Here is a 17,168-nt window from a genome sequence, read left to right as displayed (position 1 = left end):
CACACGTGTTGTCGAGAAAACACACGTGTTGTCGAGAAAACACACACGTGTTGTCGAGAAAACACACACCTGTTGTCGAGAAAACACACACGTGTTGTCGAGAAAACACACACGTGTTGTCTAGAAAACACACACCTGTTGTCGAGAAAACACACACGTGTTGTCAAGAAAACACACACGTGTTGTCAAGAAAACACACACGTGTTGTCAAGAAAACACACACGTGTTGTCAAGAAAACACACACGTGTTGTCTAGAAAACACACACGTGTTGTCTAGAAAACACACACTTGTTGTCGAGAAAACACACACCTGTTCTCGAGAAAACACACACCTGTTGTCGAGAAAACACACACGTGTTGTCTAGAAAACACACACGTGTTGTCTAGAAAACACACACTTGTTGTCAAGAAAACACACACGTGTTGTCAAGAAAACACACACTTGTTCTCGAGAAAACACACACCTGTTGTCGAGAAAACACACACCTGTTGTTGAGAAAACACACGTGTTGTCAAGAAAACACACACCTGTTCTCGAGAAAACACACACCTGTTGTCGAGAAAACACACACGTGTTGTCTAGAAAACACACACGTGTTGTCAAGAAAACACACACGTGTTGTCTAGAAAACACACACGTGTTGTCTAGAAAACACACACGTGTTGTCTAGAAAACACACACGTGTTGTCTAGAAAACACACACTTGTTGTCAAGAAAACACACACGTGTTGTCAAGAAAACACACACCTGTTCTCGAGAAAACACACACCTGTTGTCGAGAAAACACACACCTGTTGTTGAGAAAACACACGTGTTGTCAAGAAAACACACACCTGTTCTCGAGAAAACACACACCTGTTGTCGAGAAAACACACACGTGTTGTCTAGAAAACACACACGTGTTGTCTAGAAAACACACACTTGTTGTCAAGAAAACACACACGTGTTGTCAAGAAAACACACACTTGTTCTCGAGAAAACACACACCTGTTGTCGAGAAAACACACACGTGTTGTCGAGAAAACACACACGTGTTGTCGAGAAAACACACACCTGTTGTCGAGAAAACACACACGTGTTGTCGAGAAAACACACACTTGTTCTCGAGAAAACACACACCTGTTGTCGAGAAAACACACACGTGTTGTCGAGAAAACACACACCTGTTGTCGAGATAACACACACGTGTTGTCGAGAAAACACACACGTGTTGTCTAGAAAACACACACCTGTTGTCGAGAAAACACACACGTGTTGTCAAGAAAACACACACGTGTTGTCAAGAAAACACACACTTGTTGTCAAGAAAACACACACTTGTTCTCGAGAAAACACACACTTGTTCTCGAGAAAACACACACGTGTTGTCTAGAAAACACACACGTGTTGTCGAGAAAACACACACTTGTTGTCAAGAAAACACACACGTGTTGTCGAGAAAACACACACTTGTTGTCGAGAAAACACACACTTGTTGTCGAGAAAACACACGTGTTGTCGAGAAAACACACACCTGTTGTCGAGAAAACACACACGTGTTGTCGAGAAAACACACACCTGTTGTCGAGAAAACACACACGTGTTGTCGAAAAAACACACACCTGTTGTCGAGAAAACACACACCTGTTGTCGAGAAAACACACACGTGTTGTCGAGAAAACACACACGTGTTGTCTAGAAAACACACACGTGTTGTCAAGAAAACACACACGTGTTGTCAAGAAAACACACACGTGTTGTCAAGAAAACACACACGTGTTGTCTAGAAAACACACACGTGTTGTCTAGAAAACACACACTTGTTGTCGAGAAAACAAACACCTGTTCTCGAGAAAACACACACGTGTTGTCGAGAAAACACACACGTGTTGTCTAGAAAACACACACGTGTTGTCTAGAAAACACACACTTGTTGTCAAGAAAACACACACGTGTTGTCAAGAAAACACACACTTGTTCTCGAGAAAACACACACCTGTTGTCGAGAAAACACACACCTGTTGTTGAGAAAACACACGTGTTGTCAAGAAAACACACACCTGTTCTCGAGAAAACACACACCTGTTGTCGAGAAAACACACACGTGTTGTCTAGAAAACACACACGTGTTGTCAAGAAAACACACACGTGTTGTCTAGAAAACACACATGTGTTGTCTAGAAAACACACACGTGTTGTCTAGAAAACACACACGTGTTGTCTAGAAAACACACACTTGTTGTCAAGAAAACACACACGTGTTGTCAAGAAAACACACACGTGTTGTCGAGAAAACACACACCTGTTGTTGAGAAAACACACGTGTTGTCAAGAAAACACACACCTGTTCTCGAGAAAACACACACCTGTTGTCGAGAAAACACACACCTGTTGTCTAGAAAACACACACGTGTTGTCTAGAAAACACACACTTGTTGTCAAGAAAACACACACGTGTTGTCAAGAAAACACACACTTGTTCTCGAGAAAACACACACCTGTTGTCGAGAAAACACACACCTGTTGTTGAGAAAACACACGTGTTGTCAAGAAAACACACACTTGTTGTCTAGAAAACACACACGTGTTGTCTAGAAAACACACACGTGTTGTCTAGAAAACACACACTTGTTGTCTAGAAAACACACACGTGTTGTCAAGAAAACACACACGTGTTGTCAAGAAAACACACACGTGTTGTCAAGAAAACACACACGTGTTGTCAAAAAAACACACACGTGTTGTCAAGAAAACACACACGTGTTGTCAAGAAAACACACACGTGTTGTCAAGAAAACACACACGTGTTGTCAAGAAAACACACACCTGTTGTCGAGAAAACACACACGTGTTGTCAAGAAAACACACACGTGTTGTCGAGAAAACACACACGTGTTGTCTAGAAAACACACACGTGTTGTCGAGAAAACACACACTTGTTGTCAAGAAAACACACACGTGTTGTCGAGAAAACACACACTTGTTGTCGAGAAAACACACACTTGTTGTCGAGAAAACACACGTGTTGTCAAGAAAACACACACCTGTTGTCGAGAAAACACACACGTGTTGTCGAGAAAACACACACCTGTTGTCGAGAAAACACACACGTGTTGTCGAAAAAACACACACCTGTTGTCGAGAAAACACACACCTGTTGTCGAGAAAACACACACGTGTTGTCGAGAAAACACACACGTGTTGTCTAGAAAACACACACGTGTTGTCAAGAAAACACACACGTGTTGTCAAGAAAACACACACGTGTTGTCAAGAAAACACACACGTGTTGTCTAGAAAACACACACGTGTTGTCTAGAAAACACACACTTGTTGTCGAGAAAACACACACCTGTTCTCGAGAAAACACACACCTGTTGTCGAGAAAACACACACGTGTTGTCTAGAAAACACACACGTGTTGTCGAGAAAACACACACCTGTTCTCGAGAAAACACACACGTGTTGTCGAGAAAACACACACGTGTTGTCTAGACAACACACACGTGTTGTCTAGAAAACACACACCTGTTGTTGAGAAAACACACGTGTTGTCAAGAAAACACACACCTGTTCTCGAGAAAACACACACCTGTTGTCGAGAAAACACACACGTGTTGTCTAGAAAACACACACGTGTTGTCAAGAAAACACACACGTGTTGTCTAGAAAACACACACGTGTTGTCTAGAAAACACACACGTGTTGTCTAGAAAACACACACGTGTTGTCTAGAAAACACACACTTGTTGTCAAGAAAACACACACGTGTTGTCAAGAAAACACACACGTGTTGTCGAGAAAACACACACCTGTTGTTGAGAAAACACACACGTGTTGTCAAGAAAACACACACCTGTTCTCGAGAAAACACACACCTGTTGTCGAGAAAACACACACGTGTTGTCTAGAAAACACACACGTGTTGTCTAGAAAACACACACTTGTTGTCAAGAAAACACACACGTGTTGTCAAGAAAACACACACTTGTTCTCGAGAAAACACACACCTGTTGTCGAGAAAACACACACCTGTTGTTGAGAAAACACACGTGTTGTCAAGAAAACACACACTTGTTGTCTAGAAAACACACACGTGTTGTCTAGAAAACACACACGTGTTGTCTAGAAAACACACACTTGTTGTCTAGAAAACACACACGTGTTGTCAAGAAAACACACACGTGTTGTCAAGAAAACACACACGTGTTGTCAAGAAAACACACACGTGTTGTCAAAAAAACACACACGTGTTGTCAAGAAAACACACACGTGTTGTCAAGAAAACACACACGTGTTGTCAAGAAAACACACACCTGTTGTCGAGAAAACACACACGTGTTGTCAAGAAAACACACACGTGTTGTCGAGAAAACACACACGTGTTGTCTAGAAAACACACACGTGTTGTCGAGAAAACACACACTTGTTGTCAAGAAAACACACACGTGTTGTCGAGAAAACACACACTTGTTGTCGAGAAAACACACACTTGTTGTCGAGAAAACACACGTGTTGTCGAGAAAACACACACCTGTTGTCGAGAAAACACACACGTGTTGTCGAGAAAACACACACCTGTTGTCGAGAAAACACACACGTGTTGTCGAAAAAACACACACCTGTTGTCGAGAAAACACACACCTGTTGTCGAGAAAACACACACGTGTTGTCGAGAAAACACACACGTGTTGTCTAGAAAACACACACGTGTTGTCAAGAAAACACACACGTGTTGTCAAGAAAACACACACGTGTTGTCAAGAAAACACACAAATGTTGTCTAGAAAACACACACGTGTTGTCTAGAAAACACACACTTGTTGTCGAGAAAACACACACCTGTTCTCGAGAAAACACACACCTGTTGTCGAGAAAACACACACGTGTTGTCTAGAAAACACACACGTGTTCTCGAGAAAACACACACCTGTTGTCTAGAAAACACACACGTGTTGTCTAGAAAACACACACGTGTTGTCTAGAAAACACACACGTGTTGTCTAGAAAACACACACTTGTTGTCAAGAAAACACACACGTGTTGTCAAGAAAACACACACGTGTTGTCGAGAAAACACACACCTGTTGTTGAGAAAACACACGTGTTGTCAAGAAAACACACACCTGTTCTCGAGAAAACACACACCTGTTGTCGAGAAAACACACACGTGTTGTCTAGAAAACACACACGTGTTGTCTAGAAAACACACACTTGTTGTCAAGAAAACACACACGTGTTGTCAAGAAAACACACACTTGTTCTCGAGAAAACACACACCTGTTGTCGAGAAAACACACACCTGTTGTTGAGAAAACACACACGTGTTGTCAAGAAAACACACACGTGTTGTCAAGAAAACACACACCTGTTGTCGAGAAAACACACACGTGTTGTCAAGAAAACACACACGTGTTGTCAAGAAAACACACACGTGTTGTCAAGAAAACACACACGTGTTGTCAAGAAAACACACACGTGTTGTCTAGAAAACACACACGTGTTGTCTAGAAAACACACACTTGTTGTCGAGAAAACACACACCTGTTCTCGAGAAAACACACACCTGTTGTCAAGAAAACACACACGTGTTGTCTAGAAAACACACACGTGTTGTCTAGAAAACACACACTTGTTGTCAAGAAAACACACACGTGTTGTCAAGAAAACACACACTTGTTCTCGAGAAAACACACACCTGTTGTCGAGAAAACACACACCTGTTGTTGAGAAAACACACGTGTTGTCAAGAAAACACACACCTGTTCTCGAGAAAACACACACCTGTTGTCGAGAAAACACACACGTGTTGTCTAGAAAACACACACGTGTTGTCAAGAAAACACACACGTGTTGTCTAGAAAACACACACGTGTTGTCAAGAAAACACACACGTGTTGTCAAGAAAACACACACGTGTTGTCAAGAAAACACACACTTGTTCTCGAGAAAACACACACGTGTTGTCTAGAAAACACACACGTGTTGTCTAGAAAACACACACCTGTTGTCGAGAAAACACACACCTGTTGTCGAGAAAACACACACGTGTTGTCTAGAAAACACACACGTGTTGTCTAGAAAACACACACTTGTTGTCAAGAAAACACACACGTGTTGTCAAGAAAACACACACTTGTTCTCGAGAAAACACACACCTGTTGTCGAGAAAACACACACCTGTTGTTGAGAAAACACACGTGTTGTCAAGAAAACACACACCTGTTCTCGAGAAAACACACACCTGTTGTCGAGAAAACACACACGTGTTGTCTAGAAAACACACACGTGTTGTCAAGAAAACACACACGTGTTGTCTAGAAAACACACACGTGTTGTCTAGAAAACACACACGTGTTGTCTAGAAAACACACACGTGTTGTCTAGAAAACACACACTTGTTGTCAAGAAAACACACACGTGTTGTCAAGAAAACACACACGTGTTGTCGAGAAAACACACACCTGTTGTTGAGAAAACACACGTGTTGTCAAGAAAACACACACCTGTTCTCGAGAAAACACACACCTGTTGTCGAGAAAACACACACGTGTTGTCTAGAAAACACACACGTGTTGTCTAGAAAACACACACTTGTTGTCAAGAAAACACACACGTGTTGTCAAGAAAACACACACTTGTTCTCGAGAAAACACACACCTGTTGTCGAGAAAACACACACCTGTTGTTGAGAAAACACACGTGTTGTCAAGAAAACACACACTTGTTGTCTAGAAAACACACACGTGTTGTCTAGAAAACACACACGTGTTGTCTAGAAAACACACACTTGTTGTCTAGAAAACACACACGTGTTGTCAAGAAAACACACACGTGTTGTCAAGAAAACACACACGTGTTGTCAAGAAAACACACACGTGTTGTCAAAAAAACACACACGTGTTGTCAAGAAAACACACACGTGTTGTCAAGAAAACACACACGTGTTGTCAAGAAAACACACACGTGTTGTCAAGAAAACACACACCTGTTGTCGAGAAAACACACACGTGTTGTCTAGAAAACACACACGTGTTGTCAAGAAAACACACACGTGTTGTCTAGAAAACACACACGTGTTGTCTAGAAAACACACACGTGTTGTCTAGAAAACACACACGTGTTGTCTAGAAAACACACACTTGTTGTCAAGAAAACACACACGTGTTGTCAAGAAAACACACACGTGTTGTCGAGAAAACACACACCTGTTGTTGAGAAAACACACGTGTTGTCAAGAAAACACACACCTGTTCTCGAGAAAACACACACCTGTTGTCGAGAAAACACACACGTGTTGTCTAGAAAACACACACGTGTTGTCTAGAAAACACACACTTGTTGTCAAGAAAACACACACGTGTTGTCAAGAAAACACACACTTGTTCTCGAGAAAACACACACCTGTTGTCGAGAAAACACACACCTGTTGTTGAGAAAACACACGTGTTGTCAAGAAAACACACACTTGTTGTCTAGAAAACACACACGTGTTGTCTAGAAAACACACACGTGTTGTCTAGAAAACACACACTTGTTGTCTAGAAAACACACACGTGTTGTCAAGAAAACACACACGTGTTGTCAAGAAAACACACACGTGTTGTCAAGAAAACACACACGTGTTGTCAAAAAAACACACACGTGTTGTCAAGAAAACACACACGTGTTGTCAAGAAAACACACACGTGTTGTCAAGAAAACACACACGTGTTGTCAAGAAAACACACACCTGTTGTCGAGAAAACACACACGTGTTGTCAAGAAAACACACACGTGTTGTCAAGAAAACACACACGTGTTGTCAAGAAAACACACACGTGTTGTCAAGAAAACACACACGTGTTGTCTAGAAAACACACACGTGTTGTCTAGAAAACACACACTTGTTGTCGAGAAAACACACACCTGTTCTCGAGAAAACACACACCTGTTGTCAAGAAAACACACACGTGTTGTCTAGAAAACACACACGTGTTGTCTAGAAAACACACACTTGTTGTCAAGAAAACACACACGTGTTGTCAAGAAAACACACACTTGTTCTCGAGAAAACACACACCTGTTGTCGAGAAAACACACACCTGTTGTTGAGAAAACACACGTGTTGTCAAGAAAACACACACCTGTTCTCGAGAAAACACACACCTGTTCTCGAGAAAACACACACCTGTTGTCAAGAAAACACACACGTGTTGTCTAGAAAACACACACGTGTTGTCTAGAAAACACACACTTGTTGTCAAGAAAACACACACGTGTTGTCAAGAAAACACACACTTGTTCTCGAGAAAACACACACCTGTTGTCGAGAAAACACACACCTGTTGTTGAGAAAACACACGTGTTGTCAAGAAAACACACACCTGTTCTCGAGAAAACACACACCTGTTGTCGAGAAAACACACACGTGTTGTCTAGAAAACACACACGTGTTGTCAAGAAAACACACACGTGTTGTCTAGAAAACACACACGTGTTGTCAAGAAAACACACACGTGTTGTCAAGAAAACACACACGTGTTGTCAAGAAAACACACACTTGTTCTCGAGAAAACACACACGTGTTGTCTAGAAAACACACACGTGTTGTCTAGAAAACACACACCTGTTGTCGAGAAAACACACACGTGTTGTCAAGAAAACACACACGTGTTGTCTAGAAAACACACACTTGTTCTCGAGAAAACACACACGTGTTGTCAAGAAAACACACACGTGTTGTCAAGAAAACACACGCGCGTGGAAACACACGACTGATCACAAAGGATCAGGTGGTCATAATGCTTTAAGGTGAGCAGGAGTGAAGGTTCATTCATGACTGGTCAGACGTTAACTAGCTGGTTAGTGAACACGTGTCGAGATAATCTACTCACACCGACCTCTTCATTCAAACTCTTGAAATCCATGTGATGCTGCAGCGACGGAGCTGAAGACGAGAAGAAGATCAACCACTGCATTAGTCAATGATGATGTCACACTGATGATGTCACACTGATGATGTCACACTGATGATGTCACACCGATGATGTCACACTGATGATGTCACACTGATGATGTCACACCGATGATGTCACACTGATGATGTCACACCGATGATGTCACACTGATGATGTCACACCGATGATGTCACACTGATGATGTCACACCGATGATGTCACACTGATGATGTCACACCGATGATGTCACACTGATGATGTCACACCGATGATGTCACACTGATGATGTCACACCGATGATGTCACACTGATGATGTCACACTGATGATGTCACACTGATGATGTCACACCGATGATGTCACACTGATGATGTCACACCGATGATGTCATACTGATGATGTCACACTGATGATGTCACACCGATGATGTCACACTGATGATGTCACACCGATGATGTCACACTGATGATGTCACACCGATGATGTCATACTGATGATGTCACACTGATGATGTCACACTGATGATGTCACACCGATGATGTCACACTGATGATGTCACACTGATGATGTCACACTGATGATGTCACACTGATGATGTCACACTGATGATGTCACACTGATGATGTCACACTGATGATGTCACACTGATGATGTCACACTGATGATGTCACACTGATGATGTCACACATTGACTTTCGTCAAGTTTCTGACGTTGATGACGTTATGTTCAATCAATCTTTGTATCCCAGCTACTCAGGACAAGAGGCAGCTTGTCTGTCCATCACATGACAGGACTCTCTCACACACACAGAAACACACACACACACACACATACACACACACACACACACACACACACACACACACACACACACACACACACACTCAGAAACACACACAGACACACACACAGACACACACACACACACTCACCCACACACACACACTCACCCACACACACACAGACACACACACAGACAGACACACACACACACAGACACACACACACACACACACACACACACACAGAAACACACACACACAGAAACACACACACACAGAAACACACACACACACAGACACAGACACACACAGAAACACACACACACACACACACACACACAGAAACACACACACACAGAAACACACACACACACACACACACACACACACTCACACACACACACACACACACAGTCATGAAAAGATACAAATCCTGACACATGTATTAAACTCACTTGAGGAGGAAGACTCCGGAGAACTAGTCGTGGAACGAGTCCATGGACTGAAGCAGGATCTGTCCTCGAGGATCCAGTAGATCCTGAGGAACAAACAGCATGAGTTGAAACTTCCTGTGACCTCTGACCTCGTCTTACTGTTGGTCAAACAGAAGAAATAACACAAATACAATAAAAGAACATTACGTTTGTTCAGTCAAGTGAAGATAAAGAAACACTTTTGTCAGAATGATTTGATACAACGTTTATGATATAATATTATTATTAAAATAAAATACAATTATTAAAATATAATACAATTATTAAAATATAATACAATTATTCAAATGTTAGAACATTATTAAAATATAACATCATTATTAAAATATAGCATCATTATATTAGCACATGTTATCTAGTACATGTTAGCTAGCTCGTGTTAGCTAGCTCATGTTAGCTAGATCATTTTAGCTAGCTCATGTTAGCTAGCACACGTTAGCTAGATCATGTTAGCTAGCTCATGTTAGCTAGATCATTTTAGCTAGCTCATGTTAGCTAGCACACGTTAGCTAGATCATGTTAGCTAGCTCATGTTAGCTAGTCCATGTTAGCTAGCTCATGTTAGCTACTACATGTTAGCTAGCACACGTTAGCTATCTCATGTTAGCTAGCACACATTAGCTAGCTCATGTTAGCCAGCTCATGTTAGCTAGCACACGTTAGCTAGATCATGTTAGCTAGCTCATGTTAGCTAGCTCATTTTAGCTAGTCCATGTTAGCTAGCACACATTAGCTAGTCCATGTTAGCTAGCTCATGGTAGCTACTACACGTTAGCTAGTCCATGTTAGCTAGCACATGGTAGCTACTACATGTTAGCTAGCTCATGGTAGCTACTACATGTTAGCTAGCTCAGGTTATCTAGCTCATGGTAGCTACTACATGTTAGCTAGCTCATGGTAGCTACTACATGTTAGCTAGCACACGTTAGCTAGCTCATGGTAGCTACTACATGTTAGCTAGCACACGTCAGCTAGCTCATGGTAGCTACTACATGTTAGCTAGCTCAGGTTATCTAGCTCATGGTAGCTACTACATGTTAGCTAGCTCAGGTTAGCTAGCTCATGGTAGCTACTACATGTTAGCTAGCACACGTTAGCTAGCTCATGGTAGCTACTACATGTTAGCTAGCACACGTTAGCTAGCTCATGGTAGCTACTACATGTTAGCTAGCACACGTTAGCTAGCTCATGGTAGCTACTACATGTTAGCTAGCTCAGGTTAGCTATATCTCCTAGCAAGTGAGTCTGGGCTCCTCCAGCTGCTCTTGTGGTTTCAAACGGATTATAAATCACAGATTCAGGAGCTTTTCTCCTGCAAACGTCCTGAAGTCGTCTCATGTTTTCCCTCCTGAGCGTCAAAGAAACGTCTTCTTGATATCATGGACCTGCAGCTGCTCTCGCTCAGCTCGTCTGCTTTCCTGCAGCGTCCACACTTTGAATCAACGTTTGTTTGAGTCGCGCCTCCTTCATCACTCGCTTCCTTCACATTGTTTGTGACGCCATGACAGATGAAGCAGCAACGCTTGAGTGACAGTGACGTTTAACTGTCGACTCGTGACACGTGGCAGTGACTCGTCAGTCCAGAACATCAATAGAATTGTGTATTAAAATACATTCATGTATAACTAACAACATCAAACACCTTCAAACTGCTCGACTGTCACGTTATTGAAGCTCCTCATGAGATAAATAGACAAGTTTATATTTGTTCGTAAAAGAAGCTAACATGCTAACATGCTACACAGACAGGAAGTGCTCGGAGTAAATATGACAAGAGCTTCAATGATGTCTCGATACTTAGTCAAAGTAACTCATTACTCTGAGAATACGTGAGTGTGACGGAGAAACACTGCTCTCTAGTGGTGGGAGGTCATTATTGGAGCTCTAGTTTCTGAGCAACATACACAACAATGTTAGATCTAAAAATAAGAATTTGAAACAAAGAGGTTGAGCATCATTATCTCTGCACACACACACACACACACACACACACACACACACACACACACACACACACACACACACACACACACACTGTTGCTGCCTGGCTTCACCTCCCATTACTTTATTAATCCATCAAGCAGGTCAAACATCTCAGTGGAGACAGAGCTGAGGACACCTGACTGACTGAACCACGTCTGCTGACCTTTGTGACGTCAGAGACGTCTTCAGTGTCACAAGCTTCTCTTGTGAAGTAACGACAAAAGTTCAACGTGGTCTGAGGAACATTGGCTGCAGGAGTTTTTGTGAAACACCTTTAACTGGACGAGGATCAGGTGACGCCGCAGAGGAACATTTGGAGTTTCAAATAAAATAAGAAGATCACGTGAAGACGACATGAAGACGACATGAAGAAAACATGAAGACGACATGAAGACGACATGAAGACGACATGAAAACTAAAACATGAAGACGACATGAAGACGACATGAAGACGACATGAAAACTAAAACATGAAGACGACATGAAGACGACATGAAGACGACATGAAAACTAAAACATGAAGAAAACATGAAGAAAACATGAAGACGACATGAAGACGACATGAAGACGACATGAAAACTAAAACATGAATCATTAAACATGAAACTTAGATGATAATGTTTTATACAGAACATCAGAACAACAGCAGCTCAAAGGAACCTCCTGCAGCCAGTGATCATCTGTAGTTGTCCAAGACATTCCCAACACATCTACAGGGTTGAGTCTTGACCATCATAAACATTATGACCATTAGTGATATGTCGATGAAGCTTCATGAAACAGTGTCATTATCTTCAGAGTCCACTAGATGGTAGTGATGTGTCGATGAAGCTTCATGAAACAGTGTCATTATCTTCAGAGTCCACTAGATGGTAGTGATGTGTCGATGAAGCTTCATGAAACAGTGTCATTATCTTCAGAGTCCACTAGATGGTAGTGATGTGTCGATGAAGCTTCATGAAACAGTGTCATTATCTTCAGAGTCCACTAGATGGTAGTGATGTGCTGATGAAGCTTCATGAAACAGTGTCATTATCTTCAGAGTCCACTAGATGGTAGTGATGTGTTGATGAAGCTTCATGAAACAGTGTCATTATCTTCAGAGTCCACTAGATGGTAGTGATGTGTTGATGAAGCTTCATGAAACAGTGTCATTATCTTCAGAGTCCACTAGATGGTAGTGATGTGTCGATGAAGCTTCATGAAACAGTGTCATTATCTTCAGAGTCCACTAGATGGTAGTGATGTGTTGATGAAGCTTCATGAAACAGTGTCATTATCTTCAGAGTCCACTAGATGGTAGTGATGTGTTGATGAAGCTTGTTTTGAACAAGTGTTCTTGTTCAAGTGATGGCGCCACCTACTGACCTCTGAACAACATGTTTCATGAAGCTTTACCAGCACAACAGTAATGACCACCAAGAACATCATAAACTTCAACATTATAAACGTCATCAACATCATCAACATCATAAACGTCATAAACGTCATAAACGTCATAAACGTCATAAACATCATAAACATTCTAAACATCATAAACAATATAAACATCATAAACATTATAAACATTATAAACATTATAAACATGATTAACATTATAAACATCATAAACATTATGAACATTAACATTATAAACATCTTTACCTTTATAAACATTATAAACATCATAAACATTATAAACATCATAAACATTATAAACATCATAAACATTATAAACATTATAAACATCATAAACATTATAAACATTATGATCATAAACATTATAAACATTATAAACAATATAAACATCATAAACATTATTAACATGATAAACATTATAAACATCATAAACATTATAAACATCATAAACATTATGAACATTAACATTATAAACATCATAAACATTATAAACATTATGATCATAAACATTATAAACATTATGATCATAAACATTATAAACATTATAAACATTATAAACATTATAAACATCATAAACATTATAAACATTATGATCATAAACATTATAAACATCATAAACGTTATTAACATGATAAACATTATAAACATTATGAAAATTAACATTATAAACATCATAAACATTAAAAACATTATAATTTTAAACAACATAAACATCATAAACATCATAAACATTATAAACAACATAAACATTATAAACATCATAAACATCGAAAACATTATAAACATTATAAACATCATAAATCATAAACATTATAAACATCATGAACACCATAAACATTATAAACATCACGAACATCATAAACATTATGAACATCACGAACATCATGAACATCACGAACATCATGAACATCATAACCATCATGAACATCATAAACATCATGAACATCATAAACATTATAAATATCATAACCATCATGAACATCATGAACATCATAAACATTATGAACATCATAAACATCATGAACATCATGAACATCATAAACACCATTAACATCATAAACATTATAAACATCACGAACATCATAAACATCATAACCATCATAAACATTATGAACATCATAAACATCATAAACATCATGAGCATCATGAACATAATAACCATCATGAACATCATGAACATCATGAACATAATAACCATCATGAACATCATGAACATCATAAACATCATGAACATCATGAACATCATAAACATCATGAACATCATGAACATCATGAACATCATGAACATCATAAACATCATGAACATCATGAACATCATAACCATCATGAACATCATGAACATCATAAACATCATAAACATCATGAACATCATAATCATCATGAACATCATGAACATCATAAACATCATGAACATCATGAACATCATGAACATCATGAACATCATAAACATCATGAACATCATGAACATCATAACCATCATAAACATTATGAACATCATAAACATCATAACCATCATAAACATTATGAACATTATAAACATCATAACCATCATGAACATCATGAACATCATAAACATCATGAACATCATGAACATCATAACCATCATGAACATCATGAACATCATAACCATCATAAACATCATAACCATCATAACCATCATGAACATCATAAACATCATAACCATCATAAACATTATGAACATTATAAACATCATAACCATCATAAACACCATAACCATCATAAACATTATGAACATTATAAACATCATAACCATCATAAACACCATAACCATCATAAACATTATGAACATTATAAACATCATAACCATCATAAACATCATAACCATCATAAACACCATAACCATCATAACCATCATAACCATCATAAACACCATAACCATCATAAACATTATGACCATCATGAACATCATAACCATCATAAACACCATAACCATCATAAACATCATGAACATCATAAACATCATAACCATCATAACCATCATAAACATCATAACCATCATAAACATCATGAACATCATAAACATCATAACCATCATAACCATCATAAACACCATAACCATCATAAACATCATAACCATCATAAACATCATAAACATCATAACCATCATAAACATTATGACCATCATAAACATCATAACCATCATAAACATCATAACCATCATGAACATCATAACCATCATAAACATTATGACCAGCACATGATGAGGCTGCTCTGGCTCAGGAATCTCTCGCCAGGAGATGTTTCTTCACACACAGCTGCTCTCAGGAGGTTCCGACAGTCACGTGACGTAAACGATTGAATGAAGTTCTATCATTTATGTAAATCTCACCTGCTCGTCTGACAGGTGAACGTCTCGGGAATCGAACCCTCGTCTGCGTCCTCGCTTCAGTTCATGGCCGCGCGAGCCTCGATGTTTCCGCTGCAGCATCGAAGCGAACCTTCTTCTGGTCCAGAACCTTCTTCTGGTCCAGAACCTTCTGCTCGTCCAGAACCTTCTTCTGGTCCAGAACCTTCTTCTGGTCCAGAACCTTCTGCTCGTCCAGAACCTTCTGCTCGTCCAGAACCTTCTTATGGTCCAGAACCTTCTTCTCGTCCAGAACCTTCTTCTCGTCCAGAACCGAACAGTCCGCAGAGTCGAGCCCCGAGCGACGGATCCTCCTCGCGGATCCTCACGAGCTCAGAACCTCCTCGAGATCCAGCGTCAGAACCTCCTCGAACCTTCTTCACGTCACTGACGCTGAGGAGGAGGAGGAGGAGGAGGAGGAGGAGTTATGATGCCCACTCACTACATTTGACTCTCGTTCAAAATATATCTCCTTCTCTCCTCCTCTCTCTCTCCTCCTCTCTCTCCTTATCTCCTCCTCAACTTCCTCCTACTCTCTCTCCTCCTCTCTCTCGTTCTCTCTCTCTTCTCTCCTCCTCCTCTCTCTCTCCTCCACTTCCTCCTCCTCTCCTCCTTCTCTCCTCCTCTCTCTCTCCTCCACTTCCTCCTCCTCTCCTCCTTCTCTCCTCCTCTCTCTCTCCTCCACTTCCTCCTCCTCTCTCTCTCCTCCACTTCCTCCTCCTCTCCTCCTTCTCTCCTCCTCTCTCTCTCCTCCTCCACTTCCTCCTCCTCTCTCTCCTCCTCCTCTCTCTCCTCCTCCTCCTCCTCCTCCTCCTCCTCCTCCTCCTCCTCTCTCTCCTCTTCTCCTCCTCCTCCTCCTCCTCCTCCTCCTCCTCCTCCTCCTCCTCCTCCTCCTCCTCCTCTCTCTCCTCTTCTCCTCCTCCTCCTCCTCCTCCTCATCCTCCTCCTCCTCCTCCTCCTCCTCCTCCTCCTCCTCCTCCTCCTCCTCCTCCTCCTCCTCCTCCTCTCTCTCCTCTTCTCCTCCTCCTCCTCCTCCTCCTAGGAGGAAAATAAATGTTGAGTCATTCTGAGAAACATGTATCCAGTGATTGATGGATTTAAAGGAACAACGAATTAAATATGTTTTATTGTTTTTAATGTTTTTATTGTTTTTAATGTTTATTATGTTTTATTGTTTTTAATGTTTTTATTGTTTTTAATGTTTATTATGTTTTATTGTTTTTAAT

General features: G+C 40.5%; 1 protein-coding gene across 3 annotated transcripts in view; it reads right to left on the bottom strand.

Moving 5' to 3' along the window:
* Positions 1 to 16,388, bottom strand: part of sntg1 (syntrophin, gamma 1) — a 38,450-nt gene extending 22,062 nt beyond the window's left edge. For 2 of the 3 annotated variants that reach the window (XM_087810668.1, XM_087810670.1), the window contains exons 1-3: positions 15,928 to 16,388; positions 10,158 to 10,240; positions 8,858 to 8,910 (exon numbers count right to left, since the gene is read on the bottom strand). In XM_087810668.1, coding sequence (XP_087666794.1) covers positions 8,858 to 8,890 — 33 coding nt within the window. In that variant the 5' untranslated portion in view covers positions 8,891 to 8,910; positions 10,158 to 10,240; positions 15,928 to 16,388. The remainder of the gene's footprint in view (positions 1 to 8,857; positions 8,911 to 10,157; positions 10,241 to 15,927) is intronic. The other variant, XM_087810669.1, reaches the window with a different exon arrangement.
* Between the last annotated feature and the right edge of the window lie 780 nt (positions 16,389 to 17,168).

This window comes from Callionymus lyra, chromosome 16 (assembly GCF_982586985.1).
Source record: "Callionymus lyra chromosome 16, fCalLyr1.hap1.1, whole genome shotgun sequence".
NCBI lineage: Eukaryota > Metazoa > Chordata > Actinopteri > Syngnathiformes > Callionymidae > Callionymus > Callionymus lyra.
Note: the sequence above shows the minus strand (reverse complement) of the source record. Positions and strands in the feature narration are given on the sequence as shown.